Source organism: Pezoporus flaviventris, unplaced genomic scaffold (assembly GCF_033815535.1).
Source record: "Pezoporus flaviventris isolate CSIRO_AGI_PZ_B2104156 unplaced genomic scaffold, CSIRO_AGI_Pfla_v1 ptg000013l, whole genome shotgun sequence".
Taxonomy (NCBI): Eukaryota; Metazoa; Chordata; class Aves; order Psittaciformes; family Psittacidae; genus Pezoporus; species Pezoporus flaviventris.
Window position 1 is genome coordinate 18,407,402 of NW_026892561.1, and position 18,882 is coordinate 18,426,283.

Here is an 18,882-nt window from a genome sequence, read left to right on the forward strand (position 1 = left end):
ATCACCCCAGCCTCCCGTAAGCCAAGGGCACCCTGATGCGTTATTACATATATGTACATATTTTAATGTTTCCAGCAGTGTGAAATAATTTAAACCCACCATCCCATGCGGGCAGGTATTTAGCACTGGCAGGGAGCCCTGTATCTTCCGGGGTCACAGAGGTGGGGCATTGCCATTCTGGCCACCCCAATGCCCAGCAGGCCGGACCTAGCCTGGCTTGATGGTGGGGCTGGGGTGTCCTTTGTCCCCACAGCTGGGGCAGCTCCTCAAGATGCTGGACACCGGGGAGTCCTTGGTCCCACTTTGTCTCCCAGGGAGGGGACCTCCACCACAGTGGGGAGCAAGTGTTGCAGCGGAGCAGGGCAGGTCCTGGTGCTGCAGGGTGGTTTGGTCCACTCTGTGCCAGCCTGCAACGTCCCATCGGTGGGATGTCATCCTCCTCCCACCAGGCTTCCCAGGAGCTGTGCTGGGGCTACCGGGGTGCTGGGCGGTGCCTGAGCACACGGAGCGACAGCGTGTCCGCCTGGAGCAGCAGCTCACGGATGCGGGCCAACCCCAGCCCCGAAACGGCTGCCCCATTGACCTGCAGAATCTCATCCCCCACACCCAGGAGCCCCGCGTACAGCTTGGCTGTGCTGGCGTCCACCATCTCCTGCACGTAGACACCTACGGAGAGGGATGGGACAGGTGAGCCCCCACCCTGCACCCCGTGGCTGGAGCTGTGCCCCGTAGGGCTCCCCAGTCATAAATACTGTAAATGGCTTTTCGGACAGGCTGTGTCCCCCAAGCCAAGGGCTGATGGACATGTGCGACTGTGTGCAGAAAGCCACACATGTGGCAGTATCCCCCCATCCACCATCACCCCTTTGGGGCTCAGCAGGGACGGAGCAGCCCTTTGTACCTGTCCCCAGGCTTGCTCCTGTGAAGGGAGAAGAGCCACTGTGGAGGGGCCATGCCAGGCCTCCCCTAGGGTTTGGGTGAAGCTTTGGGATGACCCCACCATACCTTTGTCAGGCCGGCCATGCCCAGAGGTGACACAGAACCCGAAGGCGCCCTGGGGGGGTCGCTGCAGCTCCAGCTGGCTGGTGCCATCAGGGTAGACCTCCACCACACGCCCCACTGCACGCAGCCGGCCGGGCACCCCAATGTCCTCCACGCTCAGCGAGCGCCGTGGCCCTGAGCCCCGCTTCCTGCGGGGAGAGGGGAGATGGGGTGAGCGCGGGCCCTGGCTGCACCGAGCCAGTGCATGTGTCTGAGCACCCCGAAACAGCAGATGCGCAGAGCCCCATCCTACCTGTCAGCCGTGGTCTGGGGCAGGAGGTAGGCACTGGCACGGGGTGCCTTGCCCAGGAGTGGGTGCAGGCTCTGAACAGAGGCGGCGTTTTGGGGCTGATGGAAGGGTGACACCTGGAGAAAAGCACCTGATTGAGATGGGGACAGCAAAAGCTGTGCAGCGCTGCAGCCCATCATGCACCAACATGCAGAGGGAGCAGGGGCTAACAGCACATCTTTCTTACACCTTCCCCCCCACCCCCTGCGTCCACTGCTGAGGAGAGATAAGCCAGCTTCCTGAGGATGCATCTCACTGTAGCCATGACCCTAAACCAAATTACCCTATCTCCCCTCCCCAAAGCTGCTTTTCCACCCTCCCATGCTCGCTCCCTCCCCCTTCCATTCCTCATTTGGCTGCAGGCTTTTCAAACTCCCAAGTTTGGGATGGACCATGCCACCACCCCCCCCCCCAGTTCTTCCTGTGGGACCATAAAGCAATGGCTCAGGAATGCTTCAGCCCAGTCCAGCACCTCTTCTCCTGTGGGACCCCTCGGCTCCCTGCAGATACCCCTGACATGGGCTGATGTTTCAAGCTCACCAGCTGCAGGGACTGCAGGGAGGGTGACTTCTTCATGCTGGACCCATCTGGGGCGGTGCTGCCGGGGGCCGGGAGCTGCTCCATGCTGTAGCAGCGGAAGCGGCCCAGGCGCTGCTTCGTGCTCTGGCTGAGGCTGCACAGGAGCTTCTTCAGCCCTGATGCCGAAGTGCTGCTCCCCTTGCGGCTCACTGGCTGCCCCGGCTCCCTGGATGGAGAGGGGTGACTGTCATCTACCCTGTACACGGGGGGAGCAAGGCCAGCGGGTGTTTCAGGGCTGGGGGCACATCCTGCACCCGCCACTGCAGCCTTGAGAGCTGCACCGTGGTGAGACTGGGGTGCTGCCACCTCCCTGCAGCAGTAACTCAGCTTGCACAAGGGCAGGTTTCACAAGCCAGGATGCCTAACATCTTCCCCAAAATTTCAGCAGTTTACCACCATTAACTCCCCTAGTCTCTGCCTGAAGGGAATGCATCCTGCCAAGGGGCTTGAAGGACCAAGTGCTGCCTCCAAACCCTACTGCCAGGCTGAGTCCAGCAGGATCATGTTTAGTGAGCCCCAAGGCAGCCCGGGGCTGGCAGCATTTAGCAGCCAATTTTCCCCAAAAGGGAAGGACCTGGCACTGGGCTAAACACCTCCAAGGTCACCCACATTTGCCCACAAGTCACATCTGCTGCAACACCCCCGGTGGAGCCAGATGCAGCGTGAAACACAGCTCCCACAAACCCATTTGAGCACACATGCAAAACTGTCACCTCACATTGTGGGTTCTGGGAGGGTTTTGGTGCTGAGAGGTAGAGTCCCACCAGGAAGCCTTTGGGAGCTCCGCCTGGCAGCACCTTGCTGTGCCAAGGAGGGATGCTCAGGGATGCAGCAGCCACCGTGCAGTGCAGGCTGTGAGCAGCCCCTCGCTCTCACTCACCCATGTGCTGTGCTCCTGCCTGGGCACTGCTGCTGCGATCCCAGATTCCCAGCTGCTTCCCCAAGGGAATGAGAAGCCTCCTGGGGCACAGGGGTGATGGGGCTGGCAGTGGGATGTGACGGTGCCCCTGCAACCACAGCAAGCCAGTCACATCCCTGCTTCATCAGAGACCCCCCCCCAGGCATCCCCGTGTGTGGGTGTCTTACCTCTGCCTGTCTCCAGAGGGTCCTGCCCATGGGTGTTGTTGCAGTTGTTGGTGGACAAGGCACGGAGAGGGCTCCCCGGGAGCCACCTGGGGCTGCAGGAACCCCGACGCTCCCCTGGCCTCACCGTGCCTCCAGGCTGGGAGGACACAGTGCTTCCAGCATCAGGCTCCAGGCCCCGGGCTCCTTGGCTCAATGCTCGGCGGAGGCCACCAGAGAAGAGGGCTTTCCTGCAAGGCACCTGGGAGCAGGCCTTCTTGGTGTGAGGGGGAGCGGGGACATGGCTACCTGGCATGCTGGTGCCAGCCCCTGGCCGCAAGGAGGGCTCCAGGGGCTTGCAGGGCTGCTGCAGGGTGTGAGCGGTGTTTCCCATCCCATTGCTGCTCCCCGGATGACAATAGGGGTCTCTGTCCTCCTGGCTGCTGGATCTCCCCAGTGGCAGGGGGCAAACAGCCCCCGTCCGGCTTGTGGCACCACTTGAAGAGTCACCCTCTGCACAGGGACCACCACTGGCTGCACATGTCTCCTTCTCAGTCCACGCCTCCGGCTGTGGGGTGGCACAGGGGGTCCTGTGCCCACGAGCATGGGGGCCCTGGTGTCCCTGCAGGTGGGGGCTGCGGGGTCCTGCCTCCTCGCTATCCGTCCGGCAGCCATCAGAGGTGTCTGTGCTCTCCAGGGCCGAGTCCACCTCGTCGATGTAAGTGACATCCCCGATATAGGTCTCCTTGATCTTCTCGGTGTGGATGCGCTGCCGGGAAGGGAGAATCCACAGTGGTGACCCCCGGGGGCCCAGAACCCTGGTTTTGGGCTCTGGCTGGGCAGCGTTCAGTCCCCTGCTATCCCCTGAGATGCTTCCTTGTGCTGCAGGGCTACTTTCAGCCTTGCTGGTGGCTGTTGGCATGTCCATGCCGCGAGCGGCGGCAGCTCTGATGAAGGAGCCACAGGCGCTGCACTTGTCCCCAGCTGCGAGGTCACTGCTCCAGGCTTTGGGCTGTCCGGACCCGTCCCCTGGCTGCCTGCTGCCGGACGGCTCTGGTGAGGAGAGCGCCGAGCCCAGCGCCCGCCGGTGCCGCAGCTGCAGCCGCTCCAGGTACCGCACCTCGGCGTCGCGGGCCGACTCATCCTCGAAGCGCACACGGGATGGGGAGGGCCCCCGCGGCTGCCGCGGCTGCCCACAGCTCGACTCCCCGCTCGATGAGTCGCTCAGGCTCCCGACATCATGTGGGGCAGTGCTCGGCCTCCCACTGGGCTCCCTGACACGGGGACAGACAGATGGGCATAGACAAGCTGCAAGGGCTGCCCAGTTCCTTTGGGTAAGTAGGGCAGGAGGGGGAAAACACAGGGCAGAACATGGGACAGGAGGAAAATCCACCTGATGCCCCATCACAGTGTACAGCCCTGCTCCTCCCCAGCCCTCTGCCCAGGCTGCCTGAAGCTGAATTCATGAGAGGCTGTGGCAACACCCAGCTGCCGCAGCTCGACCTCCATCACCTCTCCTCTGCCCCGAAGTGCATGGTTAATCAGTCCAGGAACACTGAACTGTACATGACCTGGCAGACACATGGCAAGCCACTGGCTCTGGTACAACCTTCCAGCACCGAGCTCCTCATCACTGGGAAACCGGTCCTCCCAGCCAGCCAGGAGCATACCCTTAATGCCCCCCACGATATCAGCACGCACAGTTAAACACCCCCAGACACCACGCTACAAACGCTTCACACGTGCCTGGCAGGGGGATGCTCCTGCAAGCAGAGAGCTGGCCACGCAAGGGTATGAGGCTGCACATACGTTTGCAGCAGATCGAACCCTGGCTCTGCACATACACCAAACCCAAACGCATCCCAGGAGCACCACGGCACAGGGGGTGGGGGTGGGAAGGATGCAAGGCTGGCACCGACCTGTGGTGTGGGATGGCAGAAGAGAGGAGGAAGATGTCGTGGCTGGCGCGGAGGGGGTTCGTTCGAGCCTTCATGCGGGCACGCTGCAGCAGCTGTTTGGCCTGCTCGTGCCGCGGGCTCAGCTCGAGCTCCTGCCCAGGGACAAAGGCCCTGCAGCCCCGCAGTGGGGAGCGGGATTAGGAAAAAATAACAGGGATTAGACCTGGTTTAACAGTGACGACGCGGCTGCTCTGACCAGAGAAAGCGGGGCCTGGCTTCCGCTCATGGGAGGGCTGGCGGCCATGCTGGGGGACAGCAGGGCAGGAACCCCTGTAGCCCGAGTGCCAGGCGGGAAGAAGGGGGTAGCACCCTGCACCAGTGATGCTCTGGGGAAGGGCTCAGCCAAGGCAGCACTTTGCATCACCAGCATCCCAGATACGAATGGGGAAACTGAGGCAGGCACTGCCTCCAATCCCTGCCGGTGTAAATCCCACAATGTGAACTGAGGTAGGTTTGGGACGACCTCACCCAGATGCTTTGCTGCCTTCTTTTCCTTGCAGGGGGGTTCCTTTGCACCCCCCTGGCCCCGCCAGGGATCCATCAACTCCAGCACTGCCTTCCCTGCTGGCCATGGCCCTAATCCCCTGATTAAAATAATCAGCTCAGGCAGTTGCTTTGGGGAGCATGGCCTCAACCTCTTTGTGGCAGCAGGATGGGAGTACACCAGCCACCACAGAAAGCCTCCTATGCAGCACCATGGGGGAACCAGCTTTCCACCTGGGGTTTGGCTGCCCTGCTCCTTGGGAGTGCAGCATCCCCAGCTCTGCCTTGCACCCAGCCACCACTGATCAACCCTAACCAAGGAAGGGAGCAGAACCATTAACCACAAAATATGGGGGTCTTCCTCACTCACTTGCTTCCCCCCATGCAGCCCCCAAGCCCCCATCCCTGCTCCCCAGCCAACATGCTGCTGCCCAGCTCACCTGCCAGTCCCACCTAGGTATTTTTAGTCCATACCTCTAAGGTTTATCAGGTCCTACAAGATTACACATGCCTGCCGCCTGGATCCTCTTAAGCACCTGGAGCAAGTTTCTGTCCCCTCCTCTTCCCCAGCTCCCTTCCCAGTCTGGGGTCCTGACAGGGACCCCTTGTGCCCAACCACCACATGGACACCTGGCTTGGCCTGCCCCTCCTGCCCCTCTAACACCAAAGCATCGCTGGAGCCCATCCACACTCCCCCCGCTGGCTGCCACAGCAGGGGGTGCTGCCTCAGCTCCCCCCAGAGCCCTGCCAAGCCCCAGCACTACAGGAAAGAGGGCGATGTCCAGCTCTGCCACACTGGGCCTGACCTACCTGCAGCCCTCGATGTCCTGCAGTGAGACCCCCGAGTCCCAGTCCCCATCGCTCACTGGCACCTCTGAAATGGAGGACAGGGAAAGGCATCAGCTTGGCTGGGCTGCAGCCCCCACCCTGGTCCCTCTCCATAACAGCGCCCTATCCCCAGCCTCACCACTCAGTCCATCCTAAAAAACACCCTTTTGGGGGCTACCCCAGCTGCTTGGCTCTGGAGAGACTCCAGGGGAGTGGGACATGGGGCAATAGCACCCAGCATAGGGTGTGCCCACAGGGTCATTGAGACAGATGTTTTCTAGGGAGAAATTAATTCCCTCTTCTGGTGGCAGCCTGCAAAGGGAAGATGATGCCTGCAGACCTCAAGTGCCCCAGAAAGCGGTTTTTTTGTTTGTTTTCAGCAGTGAAATTCCTCACCAAAGTGTCAAAGGGGACGAGCAGCACCCAGAACATCCATGGGAAGAAGCACCCCATGCTGTTTGTGAGCATCTCCCACAGCTGTCGGTGACGGGGACACAACACCCACAGGGGACTGGGCAGCACTGGGGTGTGAACCAGCACTGAGCTGTGCCCACACCGTAGGATGTTGGAGGACAGCACCAAGGGCCCTGCTTCACCCCAAAGCTTTTCCTTTCCACTCCCCCTAGTTCTACCGAGACAGCCGCCACCTGCCCAGCATACAGACCAGGGGCATCCAGGCCCAGCACCTCCTGCAGCAGCCGCCGGTTCCTCTCCACACGCTCTGCCAGCGAGAGCCTCTCCCAGCCCTTGGCCATGGTGGGGGACACAGGCGGACCCCCCCGGTCCCGCAGTGGGGTTCGTGCCTCTTCTCCCAGGGGATGTCCCTCGTGGGGGGAGGCAGAGCCCCGGGTCCCACTGCTCTCAGCCTGGGGGAGCTCGGTGCCTCCTGGCACATCTCTGGGTGCCGGCACCCGCCAGAGCCCCGGGGTGCCAGCGCGGGGTGCCGAGGTGCTGACAGTCGCAGGCTCCCCGTCCAGCAGCCCATCCGTCAGGTAGGTGCGGAGCTGAGCCCGCGGCTCCACTGCTGCCGCATCTGCTCCCGGCTTCCCCCGACGGGGACGGGGCTTCTTGGGGCAGGGGCGCTCGGCCGCAGCCGCGGGGGTCCCCGGGCGGCCGCCCCCCCGCTTCTCCTTCAGCGCCTTCACCTTGCTCTCCAGGATGGCGTGGGGCCCGCGGGAGGCCTCGGGGTGCTCCAACAGGGCAGAGGTTCGGCTGCTGCTCTGGCTGTGCGGCTTGGGGGGCCGCGGACCCCGCCGCGTTTCAGCAGGAGAGCCCCCCTCCATGCGCCCTGCGGGGAGAACACCGCGGGAGGGGTGAGCCCCTGCGCCGCCCTCACAACCCTTCTCCCAAGAGCGTAACTCCTGCCTGCCTGAGGCTCTGGGGACAGCAGACATAGTGATGCCTGTGCCCAGGGGGCAAATGTATGCGGTGCCACTGTGGCACAGCCCGACAGGGCAAACCCACCCTCCCAGAGCACTGACAGCGTACAAGCATCGCTCAGAAATGGGGGAATGGGGGAGCCGTGGTTCCTCCAAGCGGGAGCGCCTGTGTCTACGCAGGCTGTTTTGGTGCCCTGGGGCACCAGCAAGATGCCCTGCAGGGAATTCTCTCTCTTCCGAGTCAAATCAGGGCCCCAAAACTCCCCTGAACAGAAATCCCTCGCGGCTGCAACTCACCAAAGGTGTCACCAGACAGACACCGGCCCCCAGGGTCACACGTGTCACCCGTCCTGCACTGGCCTCACAGTCCCGGTGGCACCCTGTTGCTGCTGCCCCCCTGCACCCCATTGGGAGCATCCCGTCCCCGCTGGTGCCCCTGGAGGAGCCTCCCCCGTGGCAGGAGCATCCCCAGGACACCCACCCCGGCCCCATTGCCCCCGGGCTCACCACAGCCCCTTGATGCCCCAGGGCAGAGCAGCGGTGGGATAGGGCTGCGGGCGGGAGGCGAGGGCTGTCCTTACCCCCGGAGCAGCATCGAGAGAGGGCTGGGAAGCGGGAGAAGAAGGCGGAAGAGGGGAAGGAAGCAGGGGAGGGGAAAAAATTAAAAAGAAAAAAAAAAAAAAAAAAAAAGACAAACCAGCAAATCGCGGCCCCTTCCCGGAGCCGCGCTCAGCCGCTTGGCTGGGCTGTGGGGCCGCTCCTGGCCCTGCCTCCCCACCGAGCCTCCTCCTCCTCCTCCTCCTCCCTCGCAGCGCGCCCCCGAAGGGCGCCCCCCACGCCAGGGCACACAGCCCGAAGCGTGTCCCCACGCCGCTGGCGGGTGGTCCCGAAGGCCAGCGCCACCGTGGCCATGTGCAGCGTGTCGGGGGAACCCAACCCGGCAGGACGGAGGAAGCGCGGCTGCCTTGGGCCGCCTCTGGAATGTCCTTTGTCTGGGCTGCGGGTTTGCGAGGCGAGCGGGGAGGGACAGGCCAGCTGCCTGAGCCGGCCGGGGGGGCTGGAGACGCCAGGAGGATGAGGGAGGCTTTCCCCAGGAGCGGGAGTTTTCTCTAACAGCCTCCAGCTGGCACCCTCCTGTGACCATCGTGCACGCCTGCAGATGTGCTAAATTTTCCAGCTCTCCCAGAGGCCAAATCCTGCCTGGACCCCGCCACAAGCCAGGGCTAACCAGGCAACTTCAGGCATGAGGATGGTGAGAGTCAAGCTTGGTCCACCCATCCACACCCCTAAACCCATCGTGCAACGTGCACCCTGAGGAACTACCCACTACTCCCCATGCACTCCCCTGCCCACCTCCCCTGAGACCCCACAGAGCTCATCCCACAGGATGGGGGTCCTGTGTGGACATCGCTTACCTGGAGGTGCTGGGACTGTCGTCCCTGGGGGACATGAGGGGTGCTGCGGGGGACATGGGCACCCTGGTCCCGCTCCGGCTGCCGCTTTAAGCTGCAGCTTTTGATATTTGTGATTGGTTTCATAATCCCGATGAAATCACCAGGATTATGAAATTGTTTTAATCCTCCCGGCTCTGGCCACACTGGCTCCCACCAGCATGAGCAGCAAGAAATTATTTTTATCTTCCTAAAATATTCACCACCACTACAGTGGTCCCAGGGCCCCCATCACAGCCATAACTGAGCCCAAGGGCTTCCCCCCCAGGGGCTGGCCATGCTTCCTCACACCTGGGCTGACCGGCAGCAGAGATGACTCCTTCCCCATAGGGGACAGACCTCCCCCAGCTGCTCCCAGGCAGGAGGGGACTGCTGGCAGGTTTGGGTGGAAGAGCTCAGAGTAGGGAGACCCTCTTCACCCCATACCCCCACCCTGAAGCCCAACCTCCCCTGCAATGCCAGGACCCATCCTTACCTCTGTGACAGAGAGGGATCCCTGCTCCCCTGCCTGGGATGGGGAGGTGAAACACACCTGGGAGATGTTGTCCCCACCAAGCTGGGAATAAACTGCGCAGTGAGGTGCCAAACCCAGGCTCCTGCCACCAGCCAGGCAGGGGCCTGCGGACAGGATTAAACCCTGGGAAGCGGCTGGCGTGACCAACAACAGGCTTAGAGTGATTTTAAGGAGCTGGGCTCTCTTCTGGAAGAAGACTGATTGCAAGAGATGATGAAGAGATTTAAGAGAGCAAAATGAAAGCACAGACCCCAGGCAACCCAGAGTTGGGCTGCTCAGCCTCTGGTCACCCACTGTGCAGGCAGGACACCAACCACCTTAGACCAGAGACAAGCCGGAGAGAAGCAACTGAAAGCTCTCAGAAGGACCAAGAGCCTTTAGCTGGTATGGCACAGCCTGGACAGGTTTCCTCCAGGACCACCCCCTGACATGTTGGGTTTGAGCCCTGAGCACTTCCCTTAGAAGGCTTCCGGCCCACCTCCAACCCCTTTCCAACATCCCCCTCCTCCAGGCACCTCCCCTCCTCCCAGGACACAGAAGTCCCTCACCTCCAGCCACCAGCAACAGCCCAGAGCTCCCAAGAGCAGCATCTTTACAGAGCAGTGGAAGCAAACACTTTGTGAGTGAATGTGGCACCAGGCATGGGACATGAGAAGAAACACACACAGACCAGGGACAAAAGAGCCATCAGATCATTGGAAAACAAAGAGCTTGTAATAATGAAAAAAGGACAGATTTAGTAACCAATCACTTTTTCCTTTGAAAAACACAATCACAGTAACTTTGCTTTATACAACCACCTAGAAACTATGAAACAGTATCACATTGTGCATTAAGTTTTTTTAAAACCTACTTATCAAGAAGGGTATTCCACACTTCAAAATTATATCCATTTGGGGAGAAAGAGGAGACAGCTAATAGCGCAGTTACAGATACATCATGAGTCCAAGCAAGCAGCAATTCTTTGTCCTCACCTTTTCCACTTAGCCAAAAAAGAAGAGTGGAGAAGGGGATAGCAAAAGAGAAGGGAGAAGGAAAGAAAGCAAGCACCCACAGAGGACTAATCACACTCCATAATTACTTTTGACATCTACAGGGCTTCATAGAAAGATCATTTTGACCAACACAGTGGGGAGGGGGAGAGGAAGGCGGCAGCAGGAACCAGGGGGGAACTTCAGCATTTCCACCCCAGCCCCCTTCCAAACGCCAATCCTTCACCAGGAGGACCCATGGGACAGAGAGGTCATCACAAGTTCTACCAGGCTGCCCAATTTCTCCTCTGGAGCAAAGAGTCTGTAATTTGGTTTCTAGAGCTTGGGGGGCTGTCAGGCCATGGGGCATCTCCCCAGGCAGAGTTGGCGCCTCTTGCCCACCGTGGTACAGTTGTGTTGGGGCCAGAGCAGCTTCCAACTAGGAATAGGGCTTGAGCATCAGCATCTGAGTGCACCCAATACGACCATCCCTTTTCTCTCCTCCCCCTGCAAAACCTGTATTTCTCTTGCAGCCAGGATGCTGCAGCAGGGACTGAGGCCCCCAAGGGATGCTGATACATCAATTTAACCGCACAGTGGTGGCAGGATGACAACTAGTCCCAAGGTGTGGTATTTAGGATGGTGTCATGTAAAGGAGGCAAGGTTTGATGAGGTGACAGCCACTGAGCCCAGCTGTGACTGCTGCAGTTATTGCATGGATTTTTCCACTCTTCCCCCAGGAGCTCCAGCCTCTCTCTTTTCCAAGGAGTCAAAAAAATCCAATCACCTTCTGGAATAAAAGTGTTAGTTAAAAAAAGATATGCTTAAGGCAGAAGATCATCTTCCCCCTGTGAGTGCAAAGCAGAACAATGGAAGAGAGGAGGGAGGAGATAAGGCCAGGATGCAATGCATGAGCAAAGTGGCTGTTGTGTTCTCAATGGGAGCCAAGCTATGCCCCATCCCAGGGCACATCCCAGCATGATGATCCAACATCAGGGCCACAAGCCCCCCCAAAAGTCTGGGGCATACACCGAGCCATGGCAAGCAGTATGCAGCAGCATCCTTGCAGTACGAGGCCAAATTCATTCGGCTGTTCAAAACAGACAAAACTCAAAGGCATTGCACCATCTCCCTTGCTCCTTGGAAGATCCACAGTAAAATCCCCAGGGATTGCTACCTCTTGAGCCAAGGACCGTGCTTTCCCTCCCTGCCTCCCACACAGCTGCAGTGGCTGAGCACCATCTAGGAGGCAGAATAAGCAGCACAAGTTATTACTAGGGAAGAGCAGCAAGATCCAACTCTGATCCACAAGAGACTTTTCCCTTCCCCAGGATGTTCATGCTGAAGGCTGCTGGCAGTCACCCCTTCATACCCTGCATATCACTGGCTTCAGACAAAAAGCAAAGACACAGGAAGAACAAGGAGGGCCAGCAGCAGGGCTGGGAAAGGCATAGGAATGAGCAACAGCTGACTTTGGGAATGCGCCTGAATTTGAGAGGTAGGAGCTTATTTGAATCATACAGGCTGCAGCCATGAGTGCCGCAGATGCGTTTCTTTTATAACGTGGTGAGACAGCATTGGTTTCCATTGACGGAGCAACTCCTGCTCCTGCCTGCCAAGTCCATAAAGCCCAAGCCTGCCCTACTGCCCCTCCAGGAGTGTGCACCCCCAGCACATGGCATTGCCTTCTCCAAGCAGGGGGACCTAGAGTTTCTGGAGATACACTCTCAAAGCCATGCAGAGAACTCCAGCTAGCAAATAAACTCCGGATGCTGAAAACCCTACCCTCCTGCAACCCAAAAATCCCTGGAAGAGGAGGAAGGATGGAACGCAGCAGGAAATGAGCATGGAGACCTAAGTCCAAAGGGAATCTCCAAAAGTCAGCAGCCACACTCCTCTTAGACGGTACCATCTGCAAGGGTTTCAGCCAGCCCAAAGCATCTGGCTCATCTTCTTCCAATTTCCATCCAGCTATACCCAGCAACTGAAGCGTTGGATAAAAACTCCCAAAACGGCTCCTTTTTAACTGTGCTCTCCATAATTTTGGATTGCAAGCCTGCTGTTCTTCTCCATCCAGGAGTGTTTCCAAGCACCCATAAGCAAAGCCAGGTCACAAAGTGAAGCCACCCTGGACTGTCCCCCGCCATCCTCACGCAGGCTGATGACAAGGAGCGACGGGGCTATTTTCTCTCACCATCTGCTCTGCTTCATTAGGTCTCCCTTTATTGGCCAGATGTTCTCGCAGACATGGAGCCATCCTGGCTTTAGCACTCCCTCTCAGAAGGAATCTGCATGCCTGATTTCTCAGAAATCTCTGGGAGGGAGGGAACAGGCAGACACAGCGCCAGGGCGCTGGGAGCCTTTTTAAGCCATGCCTCTGGGAATTCGGGCTACGCTCCCCTGAGAGAACATCTTCACTGCCAAAAGGGATGGTATTTTACATCAGGACATAACAATTGCTAGCTGTAGCACGTCGCCTCCCTTTTTTTCATGATTTCTCCCGCCAGCAAAGACAGAGAAAAAGGGAAGGGAAGGAACAGAGCAGGCAGACGGAATGCTTGTTTCCCATGAGGATTTGGGTAAGCTACAGAATAAGAGTTTAATTACTTGCAACCTGACCCTCCCCACCAGGTTGGGAAGCAGGTGGTGGGACACTGCAGCAGCAGGCAGGCAGGATGCAGGCCACCCAGCCATGGCTGCTCCTCCCAGCCCAGCTGAGGAAGGCAGAGTGCTCCCAGGGGATTGGCATCACTTCAAAATCTCTCTCGGTATTTTTCCTTCCGTCTGAAAGGAAGAATTGCCAATAAAACTCTGTTCCTGTTTATAAAGAACCACGTGCTTAAATAACGCCACAGGCTTATTTGGACTGTTCCCCTGGTACAGCTGCCCTCCTCTGACACTCTCCTGGGTAGGTATGGCTTCACTCATCTTCCACCATCCTCACTGGAAACACCTATGCAAGGTCTGGACATGGCAACAACTGCTGCAACGCAAACTCAGAAATGGAAATATTTTAAGGGCTTTGTATCTCAGACTCCACTTCCATATGAACAGGAACCCTCCACTTAAGTATGAACAACAAACCTAAGGGAGTTAAATACAGGGAAACAGGCTCCTGGGCACAGAAAGAAGGAACAGCACAATGCCAGCTAGTCCAGCTGCCCTCCCACTGGAGCAGACCGACGTGGCAGGAGATGCGAGGAGGAGCACCACAACGGACAGCAGCTACGCCACTACCCAACCGTTGACAGAACAGAGGCATCTCCCAGCAGGTCCCTCACAGCTTCTCTGTAAGCTGAGAGCACATCACAGAAGTGTAGGCAGTTACAGGTTTGCAGTGTTGCCCTCCGCCTGGCATGGGGCACAGGTTCATCACCAATGAATTCTAACAATCTATTTCCAATTAAATGAAGAGAGCCAAGTTTCCTTCTTCAGTTCCTCCGGGTAAGAGGCACAGCAGGCAAACTGAAAAAATGCAATGTACCAGTTGTGTGGGAAACCATGCTATTAGCTAATTAAAAAACAAACCACCAAACAGCAACTCAGCAGAGATTCCTAAAATTCCATTGCCCAAACTAGAGGCGATTCACCAGACAGACATCAGTATGAGGATCCTACTTCAAGAGTTTCACCCCTGCCTTGCAGTCCTAGCTGTGAGCCGGGCTGAGGGGAGGGCAGCAGTCCTGGGGACCTCAGGCATGTCAACCCAACCCAGCTCCAGCTCCACCACCAGTACTGCTGCAAGAGGGCAGGGAGCACACATTGTGCCAGGGGAAGGACAGTGGGGCTCTAGTGAGACATGGCAAGGAGCACAAGTAGCAGCCAAGCCACAGGGCAGCACCCAAAGGAGGCTTTTTGCCAAACCAGAAGCCATGAGGAAAGCTGTTTTCAGTTTCACCTTCCCCATTCAGGTGGGCACAACACAGTCCTTCCCATGCTCCACAGCAGCCCTCTAACATGCCAGCAGTCTTGAACCCCAGCCTGCTAAGCTCTCCCAGCCCACCATCACCTCCTTGCCTTGTCCCACTTCACTGCACTGGGCTGCAGGAGAACACTGGAAGAGCCCTCTGCTCAGTATGGGATGCCCTCGTGCCATTTAAGGATTATTAAGGCTTTGAAAAATACTTTCTGATCTGGAGAATGAAGTTCTGAAGCCTTTGTTGACCTAGCTTTTTTTGCACTGTTGGCAAGACCCAACTCTCCTTTCAAAAGGGCCACAGCATCATCTGCACTACTTTCACACAGCTGCATGGAAAGTTGGCGTTGAACCAGCACAAGACATGCTCAGAAGCAGTAGCAGCAACTAAAAAACCCAGAAACTTTGGTTTAAAATAAAATTGAAAAGAAAGAAAGAGAGAAAAGGTAAAACATAGGTGAAAGTTTTCTCACGAGAGGGTATTTGCAGGGCATAACTCCACAGCCCTGGAGATCTACATCTATATTCCCAGCTTTGTTTTCCCATTACAACCTTCATTGCACAGGACTCAAAATCATTCTCGTATGGTTGTTAAGTTTCATAAATAATGTGAAAGCTATATGCAACAGATACATCATATTCCCAAAAAATTATAAGAAAAGTTACATCAAATTAAAAAGTAGCTTCATGAATGAAGATACTGCTCTAAGTGCACTTTCCCTGCAAGTGCAGCCAGTGCCTCAGCGCTGGATATGAAGGAAAAAAACCAAAACAAACAAAATCAGATTTAAAAACTTAAGTCCGGTTTCAACCAGTCAAAACCGGGCCAAGCAGAAACCGAGTGTGCTCTCGGTACTGTCCCATGAGGGAGTCCCTATGATGCTTCGTTATCCAGATAGGTTTGTATGTCCTTGTTGAGACTGTAAACAATCCTTCTTTCCTGAACTGTCCTCTTTATTGGCAAAACAAAGTAAAATATTTTATTGTTTTAAAAGAGAACATTAAAATTAACCCAGAAGAAAAGAAATGTAACACAGTGAGCTTGTTGGAGTCCATAGGATCTGGTTTGGAAGAGCTCGGAAAACATGTTCAGTGTTTTCTCCTGTTTTCAGATGGAACTGTACCAGAGATTGGGTTACTTGGGGAAGAGGTGAACAGAATGAGAAAACAAAGAATGCGGAATAAGAGACCGTGGCCATCTCATGTGTTCACTTCATTTGCTAGGTCCTCTATCAATACCTTAGTGTCAGAAGCCTTGGATCTGGGGAAATAAAAGAAAAACAGAAAACACTCACTGCAGAGAAGTAATATCTGTTACTACATGCAGACAGTAAAACCACAGTGCATTTGGGGAGGGTTAGGGGGAGTGTTGTAGTCTTTCTTACATGGAGAGGGAATAAGCAGACTGCCGGAACTGTTTCACACTCCCACTCTCCTTGAGAATAGCAGAGCCTTATAAATATGACCCATCCATCCCCCAGCATCCTCCTCCCGTGGCATGACTCACACCACCCTGCCAGCCGTCTTGTGTGCACAGACAATGCCCTCTGCCAGGCTGCACCCACAGCGGCCGGGTCCATTGTGGCACTGCATCCACACCTCCGCACAGAATACTGTCACAGCAGGCCCACATCCCCTCTGCATAAAGTTCTTCAGTCTCTGCTGGTTGGTACTGGTCACATCCATGTACTCGGAGCCAACACAGATGAAAGACAAGCATGGCCCAAGGGCTGTGACTCAGGCCAGGGCACTCTGCGTGACAGCCATGGCCTCCTTTTCCTCCCATCCACCCCTCCCATGCAGTGATGCAACAGGGGTTTGTGCTGCAGGGATTGCACAACAGTCTTGACAAGCCCTGCTTCGGCATCCCCGGGGAGCCCAAGCTTGCTCCCTGGCCAAAGGGCAGCCCTCTGCAGCTATGCTGCTGGGACAGAAGTAATACTTGGATACTGGAGCATTCTGTGATGCTCAGAGCATAGGCACCGCAGTGAAAGTATGCAGTCAACAGGTTCAGGAGCTGCGGTGCAAGGTGGGGAAAATTCAGGGTGCAAGAATGATGGATGGAAAAAAAAAAAAAAATGCATGGGTTCAGATTTGAGAGAGGAAGGAGTCTGAGATCTCACATATGAAACCTTAATGATAACTGAAATCCTGGGATGGTCTGAAGCATGGAAATGGCCAGTTGAAGAGAACCTCTCCTCTAGGTTTGCATTTATAACCTCTGGCGACTGCTACAGCTATTTTTGCAGAAGGAAAGTCTTGTAAAGGGAGCTCCCTTTTCCAGTGGTTTACCAGAACTCCAAGATGAGGATGGACTGACCCCCAGTCAGAGGCACATTTGTTTACTAATTGGACCTGTCCTCCCTTTGAATGACTATTTTGGCTGAGATCTTCACATGATTACCCAGTCCATAAACGGCCCCCACACATTAAGAACAGCTGCAATGTATGATTTGGTTTGTTGCACTGGAGGAGAGGCAAAACGTACTGTGAAGCAAGACGAGGCCTGCGCAAGGACACGCTCTGGCTGCGCTTCCACTGTTTGTTCTTGCGGCGATTTCGTACACCATCTTCCTGGTCCATCATCTGATCCAAGAGCGTCAGGTCATCAGCGTTGAGTGGTGCCACGGAGATGTCCCTCACGGCACGGAACTCACCACAGTTGTTCAGGTGCTCGTTTTCCAGACGGAAGAAGTTCCACACAAATCTCCTGGATGGAGAAAAAGGCAAAATTACCCATTTGTTTCCATTTTTACATTGCCCTTGTTTGGTGAAGCACCTGGATACCACTGACTCTTCTCACTGACCAAAGTGCTGCTGGGAACATGCTGGGAGTACAAGCGAAACAGCAGCACCTGCTACAACATCTTGCCAGCTCTCTTAAGAACACCACCTCTGACAGGCTTATTCATTGTCCTAATGATGACAGCCCTTGTCTGGACAGCATGGAGGCACCAGGCGTTACAAGCTAAAGCAACCTCCACCAACTAGGTAAATGAGATTCAGCCTCAAGTTTTCTTGCTCCTGTCAGGAAGCTTTGGGGTGGGTTTCCAGCTAGAGTACATATAAAGAGCCCTGGAACTGTATAGGATCCAGACCGATGATGCAGAATCCAAATTTACGTTTGGAAAAGATGCAGAGATTTTAAAATTGTGACCTTGAGAATCCAGTGAAATTTCCACCAGGTCATTTTAAGGAGAAATTCAGTAAAAAAAACCCCAAACAACCAAAAAACCCAAAACCCTCAGGATTAGGTCCAAGTTTAGAAGAAACTGCAAATGCAGTTATGAAGGACCCACCCCACATTGCAACAGAGCTCCCCAGTTTTCTTCACTCTTTGGGATTAAACATTCCTGTTAGACCTAGTCTTCCATTTCAAGGACCAGTACCTTCCACATCCAAGGCATTTCCCATCAAGCTGATCTTATTATACAAATAACACAAATGGAAAAGATAAATGAACTGTTCAGTCAGGCAGCCTTACCGGAATACCTCAAGTGGGGCAAATACAGTAGAAATGATATCCCCAGCGTATGGAAATATTTGCATGGAAGTGAGGGATATCTGGATGGTCCACGCAAAACGCAGGATCACATCTTCTACAATGGCACAATAGTAGTATGCCTGAAGAACAAGACAGACAAACAGGACATCTCATTGTACATGTTCTGCATACAAGAGAGACCTCTTCAGGCCTTTGGGAAGATACAAAACTTGCTGGTCAAGTGCTGGAAAAGTTTACAGCATGAAACAATTTCTCTGAAACAAAAGAACTCTACTGCTAGAAAACCCCAGCTCATAGCATTCAGAAGCACCAGTGGCTAACTGGAACATGCTCTAAACTCAGTAAGTTTTGTTAAAATATTAAAGCCTTTCCCAATGTAAAAGCAGGCAGTATACTCACTTTCTGTGGGTAGACAATTCCTTCTCGAAGAAAGGTATTTTCACCAGCATTTTTGTCGAAGAGACCCCAGTCCATCTTCAGGTCCCAAATTAGGGTATAGCAAGAGCTGATGAAATAGAAGATAATCCACAGGTAGAAGAACACTTGGGTGTCACTGTGGTTTTTAGCTGGAAAAGAGAAGAACAGCACAATTCTGTACAACTTAAAGCAGACTGCTTCTTAAAAATTGGCTGATTTGATTAGTGGAAATAACACCCTTTTTATTCAAGTTCTGGGAAAATCAGGCTAGCTAGCCTGAATCAAACCAAAAGCCTTACCAGGACCAGCCTGATATTGTCACTTACATTTTACTCTCATCTCATTCAACATTTTACACTTGGGACTGAAATCGGCCCTAATATCTCGTTTTCTTGAAACTAGTGGTAGACCTGCCATTCTGACTCTGAACAGCAGGTGGAAGCTCAGGGCCGTATTTCACAAAGGACAGGCTTGTACAAAGGAAAAAGC

At 55.4% G+C, this 18,882-nt stretch overlaps 3 protein-coding genes across 3 annotated transcripts in view; 1 reads left to right on the forward strand and 2 right to left on the reverse strand.

Annotated features, from left to right (window-relative positions):
• Positions 1-18,882, forward strand: part of LOC133268612 (regulator of G-protein signaling 16-like) — a 427,729-nt gene that overhangs the window by 365,033 nt on the left and 43,814 nt on the right. The gene's annotated exons all lie outside the window — the stretch shown is intronic.
• Positions 41-8,582, reverse strand: KIAA1614 (KIAA1614 ortholog). Its single transcript, XM_061451976.1, has 10 exons — positions 8,201-8,582; positions 6,905-7,528; positions 6,223-6,286; positions 4,891-5,040; positions 2,996-4,245; positions 2,790-2,916; positions 1,871-2,075; positions 1,295-1,407; positions 1,006-1,190; positions 41-666 (listed from the first exon to the last, which is right to left on the reverse strand). Exons 2-10 carry the CDS (start codon positions 7,521-7,523, stop codon positions 473-475), a joined length of 2,907 nt encoding a protein of 968 aa, XP_061307960.1. The 5' UTR covers positions 7,524-7,528; positions 8,201-8,582; the 3' UTR covers positions 41-472.
• XPR1 (xenotropic and polytropic retrovirus receptor 1) overlaps positions 15,405-18,882 on the reverse strand; it is a 105,919-nt gene continuing 102,441 nt past the window's right edge. The window contains exons 12-15 of the mRNA XM_061451977.1: positions 18,376-18,542; positions 17,956-18,095; positions 16,960-17,181; positions 15,405-15,732 (exon numbers count right to left, since the gene is read on the reverse strand). Coding sequence (XP_061307961.1) covers positions 15,672-15,732; positions 16,960-17,181; positions 17,956-18,095; positions 18,376-18,542 — 590 coding nt within the window. The 3' untranslated portion in view covers positions 15,405-15,671. The remainder of the gene's footprint in view (positions 15,733-16,959; positions 17,182-17,955; positions 18,096-18,375; positions 18,543-18,882) is intronic.